At 35.0% G+C, this 22,844-nt stretch overlaps 1 protein-coding gene across 1 annotated transcript in view; it reads right to left on the bottom strand.

Annotated features, from left to right (window-relative positions):
• The window catches only part of MCTP1 (multiple C2 and transmembrane domain containing 1), a 517,686-nt gene that overhangs the window by 191,623 nt on the left and 303,219 nt on the right, over window positions 1-22,844 (bottom strand). The window contains exons 7-10 of the mRNA XM_039239406.1: window positions 17,934-17,993; window positions 12,512-12,589; window positions 7,477-7,647; window positions 4,459-4,589 (exon numbers count right to left, since the gene is read on the bottom strand). Of these exons, the coding sequence (XP_039095337.1) occupies window positions 4,459-4,589; window positions 7,477-7,647; window positions 12,512-12,589; window positions 17,934-17,993 (440 nt within the window). The remainder of the gene's footprint in view (window positions 1-4,458; window positions 4,590-7,476; window positions 7,648-12,511; window positions 12,590-17,933; window positions 17,994-22,844) is intronic.

Here is a 22,844-nt window from a genome sequence, read left to right as displayed (position 1 = left end):
CGTTGGTAGGTTGCTGATGGATTTGAGAAGAGTGAGAGAAAGAAAGGAAGCAAATAGAACACTATGGTTTTTGGCATTAGCAACAAACAAGAGAGAATTCGAAAGGAAGAGAAGATTTGGGGATACCAGGCATCAGGTTTGGCTTTGGACCTACAAAGCTGGAGAAGTCTATTAGGCATTCTAGTGGAGATATCTAGTAGGGAGGAGGTGTGGAATCTGGAGCTCAGAGAAGCATTATGGGGTGGGGCTGGTTGTCATTATCGATCTCAGACAGTATGGAAAGTACGAGAGTAGATGGGAGCAGGTGTTGACAGAGAAGATGCTCAAGGAGTGGGCTGTGAGGCTCTCCAGAACTAAAACAGCAGGGAGATGAGGAAAATTCTGTGAATGAGACCAAGAAGGAGCAAACGATAAGGTAAAAGGAAAACAGAGTCCGGTGTTTTAGAAGCCAAGAGAAAAAGTTGTTTTAAGGTAAGGAAACAATCAGCCAAGTCCAGTACTACTTCTAAATGCAAGTAAGATGAAGGTTGAAAATTGGCCATTGGATTTAACAACTTGATGGTCACAGGTGACCTTCGTAAAAGCAATTTGTATGGTCTGTTAGGGGCATAAGCCTTGACTGCATGGGTTCAAGTGAGAATTGGAATGGGCAATAATGTTCAGTGTTAAATAGCTTTCACTGTATCAACACTCCAAATTTGCAAGTGACCCTTTCACTCACAGCCAGCCTTGTCTTTCTAATGAAAAACAAAAAACAGAACCCAGAAAAACCCAAAACCCTGTTACTGAGCATACATTATTTACAAAACACATTTTCAAAAATCATTATATGTGACCAAAACTGGAAAATAAAGTGGACAAAAACTCTAGCTACAATGAGAATCATATTATAATATGTAAATTCACCAAACCAGCTATTGTACACTTTAAATTTATATTAGTTACATGCAAAAATATTTATAAATAAATAAATATTAATAGGGCATAAAATGTTGTGATGAAAGTTTGACAGAAGACAGAACACCATTATGAGTTTTATGACTTTACTCCTAGAACTCTCATCTAATGGAAGGAAGTTAATTCTCATCTAAACTACCTTACCCTCCCTTTGCTCATGCTGTCTCTCTCTTTCTCTCTCTCTCTCTCTCAGATATAAATAAAACATTAAAGAAAAGAATTTAAACTACCCTAGGAACCAAGGAATTTTATTAAAATCTGCATTATTTCCACCATTACCACACAACCTTCACATAAATGCAGCGACTTTATTCTGCCTACCACTTAGGTATAATAATATCTTGGTTTTCAATGGCAGGGTGCGTTTAAAGTATAATTTAATAAACATACAGTTAAAGACCTAGAGTTTCTGGTGCTATCTAGACATTGAATAGATTTGAAATAATGATTTACCATAGTCATTTCCTTTTTCTGCAACAGGCATCTTGGTTAAATTAGCCGAACATACAACAAGTTTTTCCTGAACATATGTGATTACCTCAAAATTCAACAATAACTCCACTTATTGTATAAGGGGGTTTTAACTGATACTCAAAAGCTGTCCTAAATAGTCATCTTGTCTACACCTGTGCTCTTGTGCTCTCTAAAACTTTTTGGCTTAAAACTCTTTTATAGGCTGTTATGTTTGGCATATGACCAAAAATGGATTTTTTTTTCTTTTTTGAGAGAGAGAGAGCCAGAGCACAGGCATACTCTTGGGTGCACAAGCAGGGAGGGGGCAGAAGGAGTGGGAGAGAGAGAGAATCTTAGCCGGGCTCCAGACCAGCACATGGAGGCTGACAGGGAGCTCGATCTCTGGACCATGAGATCATGACTTGAGCCAAAATCAAGGGCTGGATGCTTAATTGAATTAGCCATCCAGGGGCCTCAAAATGGATTTTTAGAAGAAGTGAGGCTGATGGGTAAGTTTTTATTATACTTAGAAGTAAATGTAACTTGACGTAAAAGTAATTCATTCAAAATTAATAACAGTTTAAAAAACCCCTATTACTCTTCAGTGGTGGCATTTGGACTTACCATCTAAGCCAATTTTAATTCAACCAAGACACTAGGAAGAAGAGCACAAGATTGTGCCCATCAAGGCATTGTGGCCGATGGGGCCCAGGGCTCCTTGATTCTGCTTGCTGGGTTGTCTTGCGTAAATAACCGTGAATATAAACCACTTGTTTAGGGGCGCCTAGGAGGCTCAGTCGGTTTAGTGTCTGACTCTTGATTTTGGCTCAGGTCACGATTCCAGGCTGAGATCAAGCCTTGCATCAGGCTCTGTGCTGAGTGTGGAGCCTGCTTAAGATTCTCTCTCTCCCTTTCCCTCTGCTCCGTTCGCCTTCTCACATGCACTCTTTCAAATTAAAAACAAAAAAACTTGTCTAGCAATCTAGGCCATACCCAAGCTACAAACTATACATAGGTGGTAACACCTCCAAAAGCTAGAAAAAATAAAAAGGGAGGATATACACCCAACTAGATTACTAGCTTATTATAAAAAGAGATAACTCAGAACAGCCGGATGGAAGAGATACCCAGGCAAGTTAGGGGGAAAGGACACGGGGCTTCCACGCCCACTCAGGCATGCCAATCTTCTGGCACCTCCACATGCTCACCAACCACAAAGCTCCAAAAATGGATTTCTTCTCTTCTCAAATTTTGTAAGACTTCCTTAGCTCCCCAGTTACTGAAAACAATCCCTATGATCTTCAGAACAGCTAATTGTCACTGTTCTCTCACAATTTGCCAAATTATGGGTAAACGGTGAAATGAGATGAACAGGTTCTCCTTTTCACCAATCATTTCTGCTGTATAATAAGCTATGCCCTTGAAGAATTCATAATATTATCAAGTGAGGAAAACGTAAAGGTCAGTACCAGATAGGTTGAGAAATCGTCGTAATTCCCAAATTTGGAAATTATTTTCAAAGAAAGAATAAAATACATAAAAGAATGTCTCTTATCACAGGAAAAAAATAGAAAAAGGGATAAGATGTGCTTCATGTAATATGGACCCAGAAGTATAGGAAGACAGTGTGCTGTAGCAATTATTTCATTATCTTACTAAGAAAAGTATGAATATAAAGGAAGGAGATCGAGGTAGCAAGTTACACATGAAAATCATTCTGATTATCTTATGGTAACCAAAAATAGCTAATGTTGCCATAAATTATGAAAGCGAATTAAATATTCAAGGAATAGCTAGGTATCACCTACTTGAAAGAGCTCATAACATGTTGAGAGAGATAGAAACAAAGACATATAATCATAATGAAATGTATTCAGTGTATCAACAGATGTACACTGCTACGTAAAGAGAAAAAGGTCAAACTTAAAGAAAACCCTGAAAAGAGTGTTTCACTAAAGGGAAAAAATTCGCAATGAAGGCCTGTCCTTTTAAAAGGATTGAAATATAACACAGTATTAGGTTATGGTAGTTTTTTCCATTTCATTTTATAAATCAATTTTTAAAGGATAAATGAAGCTATTCTTTAACCTCTTACTTTATAATCCTATAAGAAAACCATTGTTTAAAAAATATATATATCAGAATCACACACACAAAAAAAAACAAAACCAAGAGATAAGTATGTCAGGTCAGATTCCTGTTCTTGCTTTTCTAGCATAAAATTTCCTTTATTCTTATTAGAATGTATGTATTTCTTCAGGATGTGTGTTTAGAGACTTGGAATTCATGTGACCTGCAATGAAATAAGAATTTTCTAAACTAACAATTTCTTCCGTACACCGTGGTTTATTTTAGTATGGGCAGGTTTCGATGTGTTTAGCTACAAAGGCATATACATATTAAAAATAAAAATAGTTTTAAAGCAAGAAAACTGTTCATATAATTATTCAAAGCGAATTATATTCAAAATCACCTTGTCCTTGTGGAGATATGTCATTAAGCCTCAGAATCCTCCCTCCTTCACTGCATTATTAGATTAATATGGATCTGCCTCTCTTACATGTTTCCGTCACTAAAACCTGAGACCCCTACAGATTTATGAACTTCTAGGAGATTATAGAGATTCTCTACCTTGTAGGGGGTTGTAGGAAACAATGCATTTTATGGTCTCACAATATGCTTTATGAAAAAGAATATTATCTCAGATCACTTTCAAGACTATGAATGAGCTCTTTGTTTCTTTAAGTATCTTGATCAAGTGAGATTCCTCTTTCTCAATTCCCATAACTTTTACACACAATGTTCTGCCATCTGGAGAAAATTTCTGGATATCAAATTCAGAGTCTCTCCATGGACTGGTCCAAGCTGCCATCTGCTGGTCAGTCTCCAAATCTGTTTTTTCACTTTACCCAAGCACTGCTTTACCTTGGTTGGATCCCTTCCTTCGAAATGGTAAGAGATCAATTACAATAACTAGACATAAAGCAATTATCCATTTAAAAAATTTGCCCTCTCCAGGGTGAACCAAAAATACCAAATCGTACAAACCTGCCAATAAAATCATCCCTTTTCCCAGCGTCTTTGTCCCAGGCAGTGATATCAATGATTCCACCTCTTTCTTCATAGAGATGAAAATCAAATTGTTCCCTCCACTGAGGATTCAAAGTTTTTGGCATAATCTGGAAAACCAAAAAGTAATGATTGTCTTATAAATATCAATCTTTTAAAAAATGTAACTTTGAGACATTAAATCAAAATTAAGGTACTACCTACGAAAGTATGAATGAGACTTGAACAAAAGCTTCCAGAAATGATGGACATGAGTCATTAGCTCTTTAGCAACCTTACTGTATATCATCTGAAAGAACCCTAAAGGATATGTTCTCAAAATCAAAGAGCATGCCTTCATCATCTTGAATAAGAGATGAGAGATATGAATTATATAGGAAAGGCATATAGTCTATATGTGAAATAGCTCACTCAGATACTAGCATTTATTTTACATAACCAGTTAATTCACAAAGACATAACTCTTGGTCTGTCATCTCCTAAAAAAGGACTATGTGGATTCCCAGAGTTCTTTTTCCCTTACTCCCTACACACAAGGGAATTTTGAGCTAAAAATGTAAAATCAATCAATCAATCAATCAGATTATGAAGTTCTAGGTAGCAGGAGGAAACAGCAAGTAACTCTGGGGCAGTCAGGCAAACATTTATGTTGGAATAATAGCACTGATGTTTTATCCCCATTTTATATCTGGAGAAACTGAGACCTGGAGTTTTAGTGAATAACACCAAATCATTATGTTTTAGTATCTAGACTCTAACTCAGGTCTTTGAGTAGAGTTTCAGGTCTCTTTCCCCAAAACAAATCTGCAAAAATTTTTTATAAATTAGTATGATTGTGTGTGTATAATTTCTATGTTGCAAATACTAGAAAGGTATCTGCAATGTAATTGTGTAACTTTAAGCATTCAGATAAGACATCTGGTAGAATCAATGAATAAAGTGACCCATACTGATGTGCTTTGAAATTTCACTCACCACTGGGTTAAAAACATTCATATTTGTTTCCCTGTTTTTTATTTTTAGCAGTAGGATATGCAGTGGCCTTTCCTCTTTTGAATGTATGGGAGACAGATCTTCAGATGTAAAGACTTTGAAAGCAATGAAGTATGTTATATGCAAAGGTAATACAAATGAATCACAATTTTTAAAGTTCATAATATGGAATTAATCAGCAATATATCATGGAAGGAAAGAGCAAAGAGAGACACGTGTCCATAGCTAGGTTTCATATTTCACACCTAAAGAGCAGAACTATAAAAATAAGTAATGTTTTAAGCCTACCAGAACATAGAGATGCTGTTAATTGATAAAGGACGAAATAGAAGTGGTCATAGGTACCTATTTTTGGAATCAGTAGTTTCCTTAAAATATGTTATTAAGTCCAGGGCAGAAAAAAAGAAAAGATGGCACTAGATGGATCCTATGATAATTCAAACCTCTCATTATAGGGCTCAGATGCACTACTGTGGTATTTTGGAGAATGGTCTGTCTTACTTATTTGGCTATAGAGAGCCTAATTTTTCAGTTTCCTTTTTAAGGACTGACTTCCCTGTATGATTTGCCTTCAGGTCAGAAATGATGCTTTCCCCTTCCACATGGGCACTCAATAAGATCACCCATCAGCCTGAGAGCAATTCTCACTGCCTACTAATGAATCAACTCCGTGATATTACTAGCCACCTTAGTTACTGATGAAAACTTCCTGTGCCAGAAGGAACCTGGGAAGGCTGTTTATCAAAAGTTCTTGAAAATAGTAATGTCAAAGTGAAGTTATTCTCATCAAAGGAGAATGTGATTTTTAATACAAGACCATATGATGAGTTGTCAGGCTATGTGTGAATAACAGCTGTCGAAGCCAAACATTAAAGAGGTTATATTTGTTTTTTGTTGTTGCTGTTTTTTGTTTTCCTTGAAGTTTTTATTTATTTATTTAAGTGATCTCTACACCCAACATAGGGCTTGAATTCAGAACTCTGAGATAAAGAGTTTTATGTTCTTTAGACTGAGCCCGATAGGTACCCCAAAGAGGTTCTATTTGGATACAACACAGATAAGACATGTGCCTTGAATATTACTATTACCACTATGATGTTTAGTAATTACTATTACTTCCATCAGTCTGATACTAATATGATTATTTAATATATTATTACTATTAATATAATTGTTTTTACACAAGATTTTGTTCTTACTGCTGCTACTCTTCCTTCTGCTACTACCAATTATTATTTATTATGGACAAGGCAGTATTCCAGGGCATTTACATGTATAACATATTTATTCAATCTTCTCAATCACTTTATTAGGTAGGCTAATACATATGTATAACATATATTTATTCAGTCTTCTCAATAATTTTATTAGGTAGGCATTATTTTAATCCTCACTTTTACAGATGAGGAAATTGGGACATAGAATGGCACAGTAACTTGCCCTATAGCATACTGTTAGTATGGGCACAATGAATTTGGCCCTTTGGTTTTCTAAATAAATAAAACAAAAAAATTGCCATCTGCATTGGTGCAAGTCATTTTGGATAAAATGTTTCAGAGTAATGCACAAAGGCTTTTTATGGTATGTAAAATAATGCTATTTGTAGTACTGAACTGATACCAGTACTGATTGTAATAATAATAATAGTAGCCAACACTTTTTGAGCACTTTATGCTGCAGGCCATCAACTCAGGTTTGTTTCAGCCTTTTTTATTGCCTTTTTTGGGTTTTTTTTTGGTATTTTTAAAAAAAGAGATAGTTCCAACTATTATTCCTGTCTTACAGATTAAATTGAGGCAGAGAAGTACTTTATGCAAGGTCACATAACACACTGAGTAAGAAATGCGATAATATAGTTATTGGTCTGGTTTGCTGATGTGATGTTCCAAAGAAATTCTGTTAAGCATTTTAAAAAGTACCTAGTGTTTTCATCTCCCAAAGCATGGCTATTAATCAACCACTGCCTGCCAAATACAGGCTGGAACACAAGAGAGATACGGTTACCTTGCTCTTGTACTTCTGATGTCCAAGCCGGAACTTCACATAGGGGTCACTTAGCCCATTTGAATCCATTGCCTTGAGATCTCGTCCCTCAATCAATGTGATGCTGACGATTCCTCTCCAAAGATGTGATTTTCTGTGTACGTCTGATAGACGTAAACTTTGGGTCTGAAACTTTGAGTAGAGGAAAACAGAGTTAGCCTATTGAGTTTTAACCCCAAATACCTTATCTGGAATTACCCTTTCTCTGCTTATAAGTTTTTGAAAATAAAAATGGTAGGTAGTTAAAATGTAAGAAAATAAACATGATTTATAGAATATTATTTATTAATTACAAAATTATTAATAAATGTGAAATTATCCTTTCATGATAAATTTAAGGTTGCTGTGTAAGATGTGAATGCTCAAAATAAAGTCTAATACTCCAACTCTTAAAATTACAAGTTGTAGATACTTCAAGAATATCAGAGAATATTGCCTCTGTGTCAAATATGCCAGTGTCAAAATATGTAAAAAAAATATTATAAATACCAAGACCTCATCTACACTGCGATATTTAATTTTTAATTAGTTACGGTTTTTGAAAATCTTTCATGTTACAAGTTTGTTTCACTAGTGGTAATTTTAGTTGTAAGATTAGTTACAAGTTCTATTCAGACAATTTAAAAACTTCTTTATTGCTATGTTAGGAGATTAACTGAGTTTCAGCTCACTAGAGAACTACTTAAGGTACCACAGACCAGAAAACAAAATCAACACGCCTATCGGAGACGTCTGGCTTATGCTGAAACCTGCATCACAAATTTTTTAAATTACATATGTGATTTTTATTGGCGGATATGTTACTAAATTTCTCATTCTAGTACCTGAACATTGTCTTTAATGATCTTTATTATGCTCAATGCTAATTCACAATATTCAAGGAAGCAAAAGAAGTCACATTTTTAAAATTAGGAAGCCTACAAAACACAGCTCCATAATTTCCTTGAACCAAGCACCACATACAACAAATCAAAGCAGCTAAAATGTTAAAATCTTTTCCATTTGGATTCAGAAACAAGCAGTGCTATAAAAACTCCTGTTTTTTTCATACTGCCAAGCATGTTTTCTTCACTTACAGTCATTTCGTGAAGAAATTCAACATGTCTCTCAACTTCAAAGTACTCCACTTCTAAATTATAGATTAACTACTTTCAGCCGAATTCCTTCTACGTTACCATTATAAAGTTATACCCTATTTTGTATAACTTCCTCTCCTATTTTGAATTCCTACATTTCCCCCCATACCACATTAATGCCATAGCCATTTTAATCTGCCATTATCAAAATTAATACATTTCAGGGGCGCCTGGGTGGCTCAGTAGGTTGAGCATCTGACTTCTGCTCAAGTCATGATCTTACGGTTTATGAGTTCAAGCCCTGGGTTGTGCTCTGTGCTGACAGCTCAGAGCCTGGAGCCTGCTTCAGGTTCTGTGTCTCCCTCTCTCTCTCTGCTCCTTCCCCACTCATGCGCTCTCTCTCTATGTCTCTCTCACACAAAATAAATAAACATTAATTTTTTTTAAAAAAAGTAATACATTTCTGGGTGTTTTGTTAGGAAAATGAGAACTATGTTTTTCAAAAGACAACATTTTTAATATTTGAACATTTTAATGGAAACCTCTGTAAATCACATTGCCTATTTCCCTGCCTTGGTGATCAGCAAATTTCACAGGACATTGCTTGGTGGCTCTGCCTTATTAATATCAACACAGGACTGTGCCTGCACACCGCACACCTCTGCGAGTTCCACAGGTGAAGTTCAAGAGTATTCTGAGGGCCAGGGAGTTTCACAGAGCACCTGTACCCTTCCACAGGACTCCATGGTCTCCTTTAGCTAGAGTCCCACTGATCTCGTCTGTCTTGCACATTGGGTTTCTACTCTGGATTGTGTCTGAACCAGGATTTCCCAGATTTAAAAAAAATTATTGCACCAAGTGACCCTGAAGGGGTCCTATGATTTCATGTTGCTTATTAGTATATAATGCAGCAAGAGATACAGTGTATTTTTATGTACTTATTTTGTCATCCATCCATCCACCCATTCATCCACCCACCAATGCTGCTATTGAGACTTCCTCTCATGGAAGACTCCAGAGAAACAGCTTCTAAACTTTGGGTCTGAAAGTTTTGTTAAGGAATATGAGTGACAAAGAAGGAAAGAAGAGAAATAAATTTGTGGTAAGTAAGAAGAAATATTTATCTCAGCAAAGACCAAGGAGTTAATGACAATCCACTTATATTCAGCTTTAGAATTTAAAAGTGCAAACATATACATTTTTTTCACTTGATTTCCAACAAAACCATATGAAGTAGGAAGGCCAAGTCCTGCTATTTCCATATTTTTGATGAGGAATTTGAGGTTCAGTGTGGTTTGGGCTAATAAATGTTGGATGTGTGACTAGAACCCAGTATTTCCAACCTCTATTCCTGGACTTCTCCCAATATTGGTCTTTACGGTACAGACTCTCTCCTAGGTTTAACAGTAATCATGATATAAGTATAACGTTTCTAAAGGGTACTCTCCAGGTAAGTGAGTCATTATATTTGAAATGACATTCCAGTCTAGCTTTTCCTGCATGGTTATTACGTGAAATCACCTTCTACTTTTCTATTATATGAGCATATGTATTCATACTCAGAATATTTCAGCTTGCTGATGGATATACTTAATAACATTTTCTATGCACTCTAGAAGTCATACCCTGCAGTCAGTCAAATTGTATGGAGGTACAATCTAGGCGACACAGCATCTTCCATTAACAGTGCTAAGTTAGGATCTCAAATAGTGCCAGGTCTGAAACGCTTACTTGCTTGTCCCTCCTTTCATTTCTCACGTGAGAGCAAGATCTTTACTTACAGAGTGGGAAGGAGAATGAATGCTTTCCGTGGGATCCTTCATGGTTTCATAGAAATAAAATAAACTTCTTGAAGGCTTTACCTACTGCCATTAGTTACAAAATGCTTTTCTATAACCTGAAAGAACATTCCTAAAATGACCTGGAAAGCTAAGGGAGAGGAGCAGGGAGAATATTTCTTGACACAAACAGCGTTAATGAATTTAAGAATTAAGTTGATCTGCATAAAAGGTTAAAAGGAAAAAGGGGAGGAGGTCCCAAAGACATACCAACTAGGTATCATTTTAAAAGGAATTTTTCCTTCTCCAAAAATTTCTTTTGTCAAAAATGGTGCTCTTCTAAAAAAAAAAAACTCTATAATTCATTTGTGATTTGATTAATTGCATAGTCATGAAATAGAAAAACGTTTAGTGTAAGTGTGAAGAATAGGAACTTGAAATAAAATTATAAGGTAAAGAGGGAAGATATAAATTTATACCACCAGTAGTAGGAAAGACAGTGATTTAACATAACCACCTATTTGCATCTTTCTGGCAATTCCTGACTATGTGACTTGGACATGTTACCCCTCTCACTTTTCTTACCTATGGCTCTTCAGTCTCTACTCCAGAGCTCCAAATGTACTAAGAGCACTATTCTGTATGTGGGTTGTGGAGTGGGGGTGGGAGGGCAGGAAGTAAGTGAGGTTAGAGGTGTCTGTGTGTAGGGGGCCTTGAAAACAGTATATTACATAAACAAACAAAGATTTAGCCTGCTTAAGATAGCCATTTATCACTTTTATTACTTTTTTAAATCAAACTTTCAGGGAGCTCATGGACGAGATGGTAACAAATGGAATTCGACAACTAAAAAAAAAAGAATGAAAACCACTAACTTTAATGCTCTTTAGGGTACTTTCTGAGTCACCTGCTGCTCTGTTTAAAGTTTCCTTCCTCTGTACAGTAAAGTTCTCAAAGTGTGGGCCACAGACCAATGGCATCAGTGTCACTTGAAAACTGGCTTGAAATTCACATTTTTTAGCTCTATCCCAAACCAAGAAAAATCAGAAGCTCTGGATTACCAAGACCTCACTCAAGGTCATTGGGATACATGCTAAAGAGTACAAACTCCTGCTTTAAAAGTTCTAAGGGTCGTGTGCACTGGCCTTCTCCTATATTCTAATTATTATTCTTAATTACTACAATTGTGAACATTATCCACTCTCTGGCATAGAGACCATTATGCTAATTAAAGTCTTTCAGACCTCCTTCTAAATTTACTGATTAGGAAAGCAGGTTGGTCTGGATACTTGGAGAATTTAAAGAGAGAAGTAGGAGCCTACTGCAAAATTGTGTGAAGTTGATTATTTTCTTCCTTTAATTTTTTTCTTACAGGATTTACTTAAATAATACATGTTGATTGAAGTACTGATAATTAGTCAACCAAAAATTACTTATTGAGCACCTAAATGGCAAGGTGTGTTAAATCCAAGACATCCCTCAATAGAATTACCATATTAGAGCTGGGATTTAGTTATCTGAGCGAATGCTTTCAACTATGTCTTTGTTGAAACAGAATTCTGTTTGAGGAAGGAGAAAAGAAGGGAGGGAAGAATAAATAGGAAAACCAACCTAGCTTCAAAGCAAAAAACCAACACTGCAAAAAGAAGAAAGAATCTTTGAAATTTTAAAGAAGTAATTCCCAAATTTTAGTGGGCAATTTGCTGAAATTAGTGGATCACACCCTCCTGGATATGAGTCAAGTCTTATGGAGCAGAGCTACACATGTATTTTCAACACGTACCCCACGTGATTCTCACATGCATCGAAGTTTGAGGTCATTTTCATAAGGAATATTCATCCAAGTTCAGATTTAATAAAGAAAATCAAAACACCAGGTAACAACATCAATTTCCAATTTTGAGGCAATTAGTCAATGACATGTATATTTAGTAAAATTTTAGAACGGGTGAGCTGGCATTTTAAGAAGCTTATTAGTTTATGTGTTTTATTCCTTGAAAAGGAATTCAAGATTCAATTCCTTTTCCTATGTATAAAAGAGGTTAGGCTAGGGAAGAGATTTTCAGAATACTAAGTCAGCCATGAGAGTTCACAGCTCATGCAAGCTCAGAAGAAAGAAACAAACTGAATGATTGAACTTACTTGTGCATTTTGGTAATAAGTACTCTGAAGCTCTGTTCTGCAGAAGCCCAGGACAGGAAAAGGAGGCTTGCCGCACGTCTGGATGGAGATGAATGATCATAGCTGTACAGGAAAGCTTTGTGCCTCTATCAACACCTCATTTTAATTAGAGTTCACCATTACTCTTCAAAGAAACATTATTTAGAAAAGAATATGTATTTGCCCCCCAAGTCACTGTTGGAAAATGTCTTCTAGCACAATGAAGATCAATGCCAGTGCAATAATATAATGCCCAGACACCATTTTCTTTAGTGGCATAATGCTGCAATGGTAAAAAAAAAAAAAAAAAAAAAATAGAGGATAGGGATTAAATGGTGATGAATCCTCCTTGAGTGGTTTCAGATTTTTGTTAGTAGGTATAGCAGTGAAAAGAACCATAGCAAGAGAAATCATGGAAAGTCTGCTGCTTCAGAATATTTTGGAGACTGTTTCCAATGTCAAAAAGTGATAAGGCCCCAGAAAAGTGTTTCATGGACCGGCAACAACTATGATATATTGGCTACGTTCCACATGCGATTTTTTTTTGCAATGATTAGAGAGATCTCTAAAGTACCAGAGAAATTTTACCCCATATAATTTGCTGATTTTCTCTTTATTGCTCCTGTGCCTAAGAAATCAATCAAAAAGTCCCTTTATTATCAAGACCAAGAGCAGCAAGAGATGGATTCAGAAAGGCACAGCTGAGCAAGAAATACTTGCTCAGAAGTATTTTGAAGAAGAAAATTATTATGATAAGCTGCAAGTTTGTATTAAATGACTAGAGCACCTAGACAAAGTCTCCTAACAGGAGTATTCTCATGAGATGAGAACATTAACAGGGAGGGTGAGATGTGGCCCACATGAAGGATAGATTAGATCATACACAAAGAAACGAGCATGTATTGAGCAACTATTAGGCAGGGGTTTTAATACTCTAGCATTTTTCATGACAAGCATTTTTAAGGTAAAGAAACTGAGGCACAAAGTTGATAAATACCCTACTCAAAGCCAAATGATGAGACATCGGCAAGGCTGAGATTTGAATCTGGGTTTCTGATACCTAACTGATGATTCTTTCATTATTCTCGCATTATTTCTCAGGTTTGGACAAAGTCCAAGAAGTTCATAATACAAAATAAAGGGTGTGTGTGTGTGTAGGATTTGTTGACTCCTGTTTAGATAAAATATATCCATGGGTATAGATTATTGAGAAAGGTTAATCAGAGGGTTAGAGGAAGTAAAAGTGGGCAGATGGTAATAACACCAGCACATGTTGTTCAGTAAAATATGAGAGTCAACTGTACTCCACAGTAAACTATATTCTAACAGCTATTAATAAGGTGGTGAAGTTGTAGAATCTCACAAATAAACTGAGAACACTTCTATACTTCAATTCTGGATACTTATTAAAGTTTCTTAATTCAATTCCTTGAAAAACTGGGAGGAGGTGTCCTATTATTCTAGATCCTGATTAAAAAACAGATGAAAATGTTTAAAATCTATCTAGGTTTAACATGTGGCTGAAAAAAACCACTCGGTCATATTAACCTTCTCCCTGATATGCGCAAATAATCCTTGGCTTTTGTTATCTTGGATTTTATTACCTGTGTACAACCTAATCCTTCCAAATGAGCCCCAGACCCTGTGAAACGAGTGAAAGACATCACTGTGTCTTTACAATAGCTGTGTGTGGAGTCAGCTCACCTCTATTTTCAGCACAGAGGTGCACATGCTTTTATTTAATCAAATGATCCACGAGACACTACAAAGGAGAGATAATGACAGCCTAGAATGACTGTTTTGTGCTGCAAAGCCTGGAGCATGGAGCAATTATTAGCTCAATCCCAGGAACAGCCATGTCCTATCTTTTCCTTTGCCTGCTGAGTTGATTCCAGTGAATTATACCTAGGTGATGAAGTCCAACAAGTAGATTTGTTCTACAGTCCATCCATACACTCAGAGTAGGATTGCCTTTACAAAAAACCTTCCTGGGGCTTTGTCCAGCCTAGTTTAAAGTGTCTCATGTAATAATAAAGCTTCGATCCCTTTTTTCTTAGAAGATGATTCACGGCACTATAATCCTTAGAGAAATTCTCCTGGTTTTTATCCTTAAACTTTCTTTCCTATTTCTATTGCTTCTTGATATAACTTATGGTGTCAGGAAGGTATTTATGTTTACTTCAGATGCTTTAACTACAGTTCTAAGCTTAACTGGGGCCAAACAAAAGTTCTTAAGCTTTTACAATGTGTGCTCAAAATATATACTCATAGAAAATCATCATATATGCTGTAATCTTGTTGGTTTGCTAAAGTAATGTACTGGGGTTTCCACCAATGATGTAAAGAAATAATAGGTCCTGGGTTTTGACTTACACTTTTTCTTTGGAGATTTTTAATTAAATGTTAGAAATGTATTTTTTTTCTGAAGGTCTTACTTTCACACCTAAAGATATAAATACTTCCTGTACTTTCTTGGTTATATGTCATATATGGTTGAGTTGGTAAGAATGTGAGTACTTCAGCATAGAATAAAATTCTTGTTTGATAAAACCAATACTTCTCCATGGTCTTCAGGGTCTCTCTTCAACCACACTTTGATTTGACCCTACTGTAAGATGGTGCTCTGACATAATTCCAAATCGTTCTGTATTCTACATACTCTTTTTGGCCTATTTCATATTATGATCCATTTCTCCATTCTTCTGTATGAGGTATCTTGGTATAATCCAGCCATTCTCCATTTAAACAATCTTAACATTTCTCTTTAATTCACTACAGTGTTCTCATAAAACAGTTTGTTCAGTTAACTCTCAGTCATGGAAATCTACATGTCCAGTCAATGGAGTTAACCGGGAAAAGCTTAAATGTACTAAATATTTGAAGCAACAGCACTAAGTTTTCATCCTTTATTGAGAAGTTAAAATCTTTAATGAAATTCTGACTTAGAGTAATCCAAATGGCTTCACATAATGTTTGTTGCTTTTATCAAAAGTGTGGTAATCACCGTACCCATTGCTTAATGTTTTGTGTCATAAGATCTCATGTTTTGATAAATTACAAATGCCATGCCTTTGGAAACTCAGACTATCTGTGTACCACTTCGGTCTTTTCTTTCTAGTATTTTGTTCTCAAGAAAATTAAGACCTAGCAAATTAAGATCTGAATTCCCACCAGGGATTCAGTTTCACTCAATGTACTTCAGTTGCTGTTTCCTGGATACATGTACTGATCCTTATAAAGAAGCTGATAAAAACGCACAAAGCACACATACACTCCTCATGTAAAATTGTATCAGAACTATTTATGTTTTCTGCATATCTGAAAATGTCTACGGGGAACCACCTTGACTACATATCTCCTCTACAAGTTAATAAACATAAAAAATCACAGTACCAATATTACCTGGGCTAAGAACAATTTGGCCAGTTATCAGAGTGACTTTTAAACGTGAATATCAAAGGTCACACTCATCCAAGGTAGACTTGATCACTGATTTGCTGATTTTATAAGATGGGACCTCAAACATAGCAACGTCACAGCTCTCAACACGTCCATCTATCAGTGGGTTAAGGAGCTGTGAGGGAGAAGGGTTACATAATGCAAGAAGAATCTGAAAAGGGGTCAATGAAGATAAACTAAGGAAAAACTATATTTTTACATCCTATCTGTATTCATCATTGACCCCAAAAGGAAATTAGTTGCTTTGAACAATTCTTTCTGTGATACTCAGAGAAAGAAAAATACTGGTCCTGATTGATCATATCATATTTAGAGATGTCAGGTCATTGGTATCACTTTTCTGGGCCTTAGTTTCCTCAGTGATAAAATAAATGACCCCTAAATGTTCTGCCTTTATGACTCAGTTAGTTCCTCAACATATGCTCAGAAGAAAAGATATTAGATCACTGATCTCAAATACAAAAAGTTATCTTTTAAATTTGCATATTTCTTATTCTAAAATAAGATAGTTAAAGAAATTGAGAAAGGTTAATAAAGAATAATTAAGGATGAACACAACCAAATGGAAGGTGCTGGTACATGCAATGCTAATTTGGAAATAGCAAAGATTTTGAAAAAATCATTTGAAAGGGAAACCCTTAAAAATTATTTCTTATGCAACTGATCCTGGTAGCAAGGCTTCATTTATAGTGATTAGTTTGCATGTTTGTTGCATATAGAACAAACTAAACAGAGAACACTCCTGAATTCTCCTCTCTTCGCAAAGAAGTGCACTGTGTGAATTTACCATATATGTGGGTCTTAAAAAAACAGAGACTGCATTTTTGCCAAAAGCCAAATTCCACTTAAGGTGATAAGACAATTCAAAAGCAGTTACTGTGTGTTCATGGATAATGTGTGAACATAGAAGATAAATTACTATTATTTTAGCAAGGACACAGAATAGCATCAGTGGAGGCATCCATAAGTGCACTGAAAGGAAATGAAGACAATATAATAATAAGCTCATACCAATAACAGTATGTGTGGAGGGAGCAAAGGATGAAGAGATGTGATTTATACTGGCACATTGATTAAGTCGATGCATGACTTAATTTAGTGTATGCCAGTCTGCTTAAAAGACACTGCACAAGCCTTACCATTCTAAGGGGGAAGAAGGGTAGTTTTCAGTCATGAGCAGTTTAAGAGCCAAGGAAAGAAAATGGTAAAGCCTTATGAGGGTAGCATTTTCATTGTACTATCTATCACTAGGTAATCATGTACCAAGTGTGAATTTTCAAAGAAAGAGGGAAATTCTTCACAAAGTAGTAAGTGCATTTGTAATAAATCATACTGTGCATAATGCAGAATTAGAGTAGAGAAAATAGGATGACAGAGCTCGTTATGTTTAAGTCATGAAAGAGTAAATAACATTAAATTGCAATGGCATTTAAAACAAATTCTTGGTGGAATTTGTACTTTTTTCTTTATTTAAATCAAAAGCAAAGTTGCTGTTTTCTGATTCATAAGTTTTTTTTTTCAGAGAAAGAACACTGATTATGTAGTACGTATATAGTATAAGATCACTGTAATAGAAGTAAATTTTTTTCCAAACAGATGGAGCAGATTTTACAAGAAGGGAAAAAAAGAAATTTAATGGACTCTCTGGATAGCACCATTATATTCCTGGAAGGGCCTGTGGGCCTCTAGCTGTTAAGAATCTGGGATAAACTTAGTCCCACAAGCAGCTGTCTTTAAAGCAATATATTAAATATATGAAGTTCTTAGTTTTTACAAATGAAGAATCACCCAAATGACTTGGAATAAAAATTAATAGACAAGGCAACTGAATACATTTTTCTGAGACCCTATTTTAAAAAGCGAATTTCCTAATTCACATTTAACTTTCCAAATCACTACTCAGAACCAAAATCAAGAATATTAATATAAAGGATTTAGACATTACCCTCCAAAAGAAAGACTTCACAGAGAAATAAGATCCAACCACTTCATTTTCTGAGAGATCCTAAAAACAAACAAATATTTAGCTAAATTTTGAGGTGTTTGTGAGAATACTCAGTGAGCCCACTGAAACCAAAATAAGTAAAACTCCAAAATTGTATATCCTATGACACTTTTGATGTTTATAAACTGTTAGTTTTCTTTCTTTGAATAAGTTAAAGTTTTTATCTAATTCATATCTAATATTCAGTGGTGGTAATTTCTGTAATTTTTAAAGACTCTACTTACCTCTTTATTCTTAAATGTTGATTATTATATCTCAGAGTCTAACACTTTATTTTGGAAAGTAGAACTGTTCGAACATACTTTAAGATTTTGAAATAAGTCATATAATGTCTGTTCCTTTTAAGAAAACAATTTAACACCATAGATCCACAGAGCATTTTTAAAGAATAATAGTAGAAATCTTAGTTATAATCATACACCTACTCAAATTTAGTTTAATCCCTTATTAAAAACTTCCTAGTTTTGTGATATAATATAGAACATAGATAATAGAGTTAGTTAACTTGAGCCCTGCAAAAATAATTTAACAAAATGAATTCTGAGAAGAGTAGCAATATCACAGTAAAATATCGTGTTGGATATTTTATTACTTAATCCTCAGACATTTATAAAGTAAAACCAGCTCACCTTCAGGAAATCAAAACTATTGTTTTTCACTTTTAAAGAGGACATTTGTATTACACGCATCTTTTAAACTGCAGTGTTTTGCATCCTGTTTCTGGGTGTCGGTTATGATAAAATGGGAATCTGAGGACCCATATCGGGCAGTTGATACTGTGATAAAGAGGAAGAAGTTTTGTAACTTACTGGATTACTTCACAATTTTGTGTCAGCAACTAAGATAGTGGCCCAGCACCTCACAAGATGCCTACTGCATAGTAGGTGCTCAATAAATAATTTGTTGATTGTTAGTTACTGGGAGCTTCAATTGGTTAGGTATAGATATTCGTTTCAAAAATGATGCCAAAAATCATAGGAGAAAATAATAGTGAGCTTAAATGGTCAGGGTGTTCAGCAAGTTGTATAATTTGAGAACTAGAATTACATCAAGGGTAATCTATACAATCTACCTGTTTGTTTGTTTACATGAAATCTATTTCTTACTGAAATTAATTTCACTTTGTCAAGTTACCTGCGTAGGGTTTGGTCAGGCAGCATGGCTAATGTCAGAGGTTAGTGGGAAGAACTCTTGAGTTTAAGACATTGTTTTACCATCACCACGGAGTTACAATTCATTTACGTGTAAAGCTATGGTTCTCATCTGTCACACTTAGCACACTGTCACATCAGTTTCTCAAAACAAACAAACCAACAAACAAGTCGTGAAAAAACAAATTTACCTTTGGACATTGGAGCATGAATGTTAGACAGAATGACTGCAGTCTTTTGATACTGTACACTGTTTAACTAGAAAAGCCTTCTTCCAGGTTTTACAAAAGATGTGTGTTTTTCTTTTCTATTGCTAATTCTCTCCTTACTCTGATTCCCAATTCTTTTTAAATTAAGCAGCATGTTTAGCAACATGTGGAAAATTTTAAAGCACCATATTAAAGAAACCGATGTTTTGAAGTCTCCTTACACAAATAATTTCCCCAGAACCAATAACACAAGTAATACAACAGGGAGCTTTATATGAATATCAAATGCATTAAGGCAATACATTTTAAATGGATGCGAGAGTATTGGATTTAGACTCAAGACAGTTACAATAAATAATATGACCATTAAACATTCCAAGGTATCGTTAATTCATTTAAAGTTCAGGTGGTCTAAGGTGACTAATATTGAAACTGCGCCAACTCCATACTTTCCATTCTTCTTCAGATGAATACAGAGGGTAATGACCTAATTATGTGACTGGTAATGCAAAGAGATCGATGAATTTGTGTGTGTGGAGGGGGGGAATTTTAATGATCAACATTTAGAACTTAAGTTTCTCTGTTAAAATTTGAGAAACAAAAATATTAGCCACATTTGGATCCACTGATGTCCCCAGGCTATGCTTTTCATGCCATGTTTAATTACTTCTGTCATTATTCATCCACTAAAATTTATATTTTATTTTACAACCTATATTCTCTTGTAAATTTAGGCCTTTATTTCAGATGGAACAATTTAATTTTCCTGTGGACCCTGCTGCCATTTATTGCCTGATGAATATAAAATCCACAGCAGATGAGGCATGGCTTTCCTTTTGTGAGAGTTTCTAATAATAACAATTAATAATAAGACACCTGGCATTATGATAAAGAGTTGTAAAAAATGTGATTTTTTTGAGGGCAAGATTTCAATCATTATTGTAGATAGATATTTAGTTGTACTTCAGTCTCCATCAAGACAAGAGGTTGATAAGTGAATGAAAGTGTCATTTTAAAAGTGCTAAAATTAAAAATTAAGAGCAAAAGGAAAAAGAACAAAAAACAGAGACATCACATTGATAAAGGAAAATTATTGGAAGTTACCCTGAGTAATGAATTGTTGAGTATTTCTGCTGAGGCTTTGCATTTATCAAAGCAGCAAGATACACTGATAATATCTTATTTAAATCTAGTTTTTGCCTCCAAAATACCAATACACACTAAGAAAATTTATCTTCAAAGATCCAAAATCCTACTGTGAATCTAAAAAGTAACAAGATTTTAAATTTAAAAATCTGTAAGATATGCTTTTTTTTCACAAAGAAAGAAAGCTAATGGACAGTTGATTTCTTTCCTAACAAATGAATATGATGCCATTTAGTTCAGCCTCCTATTTAAATAAATCATAAAAATCTTTAAGGACTTTGTCATCAGATGAACAAGGGTTAGCCACCAAACTGCTAACTGTGATATTTTAATTAGCCTTAATGGGTACAGGTCTTTAAACATATTGCATGTTACCACCGTAATTCAGCAATTCTTCAATACTTGAAAACTCACTACACATTTGAAATTGTGAAGCCTGAGATTGAAATGTGAAAGGCAAATCAGGTAGCATTGTATTATATAGCATATTTTCACAGGTGCACAATTTCATTTTATCAATACTCTGTAGGCATTTAAGAGGTTAAAATAAATAAATCCATAAGTAAATACTTTTCATAGCCTTTCCTGGTCTGACTGCAATCATTGTTTATCAAAGCTACAGCTCTTGGATGCTCCCACCAAGTTGAATATGCCTATTGATAGTTATGTAACTGAAAACAGGGACATGAAGTCAGTAGAAATTACACTGAAATGCTACTTTCCTGTTTTCTTGGTTACTCAAATTTGTGTTCATATCATTTATACTCATTAAACACCAATATGATTCCCTCTGCAATGCCAACTGTCCGTTTAAATATTTCTGATAAGAGACAGACAATCTCAACTCCCCAGGGAACATGCCCTGTAACTGAAGGCTGGTTTTGCTTTGTCTTTTATTTTCCTATATATTTTAACTTAAATCTTTTATTTGTGCATTAGTGCATATGTATAAACACATGCATACATGTGTATCTATTGCTGTCAACCATTGTTTTGAGAAGCAGAATCTTCACAAAATTATGATTTTCATTGTGGATATTTAGGGGACTTTAAAACCAATAAATCTCCTTCCAGTCACAATTTAACATATGTATATATATCTCATATGTATACATATATATGTTAGATATATCTAATGTATATCATATATACACCTATATATCTTTGAATTCAAAGGCCATATAATCTTGTAAACCGACAGTTAGCTCCATTATCCTGGAGCCACGTTGTATTACTTCCCTCCCTTTGGTCAGTTCGGAGAGGATCTTGGGAAATGGTCAGCACACTGGGGAACATATATTAGCAGTGTGAAGGCAATCAGTGACCCACAATTAAACATTTGAGAGCCAGCACACAGGCGTCATGGCATTCGTCTTCTGCCTGAGATTATATTTTGTCCTTTTACTTTGTGACGAGTCATCCAGCTTTGCTCCCACAAGGACTCAACAACATTTTAAAAATTCAACAGGAACGGTCAAATAAATGTAGAGCCGCTGTTTCTGCAAATCCCTGTAGTTATGAACTACAATATATAAAATTGTATGATGTTTTATACCATTGGAAAAATATTATCAAAACAGCAAGAAAAAAATCATCTCAACATAAAATTTAACCATGGCTCCATCTATTTTGTGGGATAATAAAATATTTACTGCACTATGATATCTCTACTTTAAATAAACTTACTACAAATTTTAGGAGTTTAGCTGATCGAGGTAAAAATAGTCTTTTATACTGGAAATACTCATGCTATTTGCCTTTTGTTCACCACTGCACGTTGGAATCTCAGAAGCCTTAATTATGAGGCTGACTTTATAGCATTCCCAAATAACACAGATTTGTGATACAAACAGTGGTAAGGATTTGTAAAAGAATACTGTACTTCCTTTGGAAACATGTAAGCATGTAATTTTTTAAAAAATTTATGCATAATAATTTGAAATGAGCCACCAAAGAAAAGCCATTTCAGTCACTCACGGTTGAGAGAGTCATCGACCAAGAAAGCTCACATGTTTTGGAGGTTTGAAAAAAATCATCTATTTATTATCAGGATATGAAGTCTTTGGATAGAGGACCTAGTAATTGTTAAATAATGACTTTTTTTCACTATGTCGGACTGACTGTGTGAGATACTTAAAAATGCGTTAATCTGTTTCTCTAACGTTTCTTAAATTAAAGCACTTAGAGGTTTTCACTGATGCATTTTTAATGTGTCATCCAAGGTGTCAAGTTTAACTACACCCTGCAGACTTAGAGTTGAAAGTGTTCTCTAGTTTAAATTAACAATATCCTTGCCAAAAGTCTTATTAAAAATTGCTTCATTCACCAGTGAATAAAGTGTTTTA

This window comes from Hyaena hyaena, unplaced genomic scaffold, assembly GCF_003009895.1.
Source record: "Hyaena hyaena isolate Hyena2069 unplaced genomic scaffold, ASM300989v1 scaffold_156, whole genome shotgun sequence".
NCBI classification, from domain to species: domain Eukaryota; kingdom Metazoa; phylum Chordata; class Mammalia; order Carnivora; family Hyaenidae; genus Hyaena; species Hyaena hyaena.
This window is presented reverse-complemented; position numbering and strand designations above follow the sequence as displayed.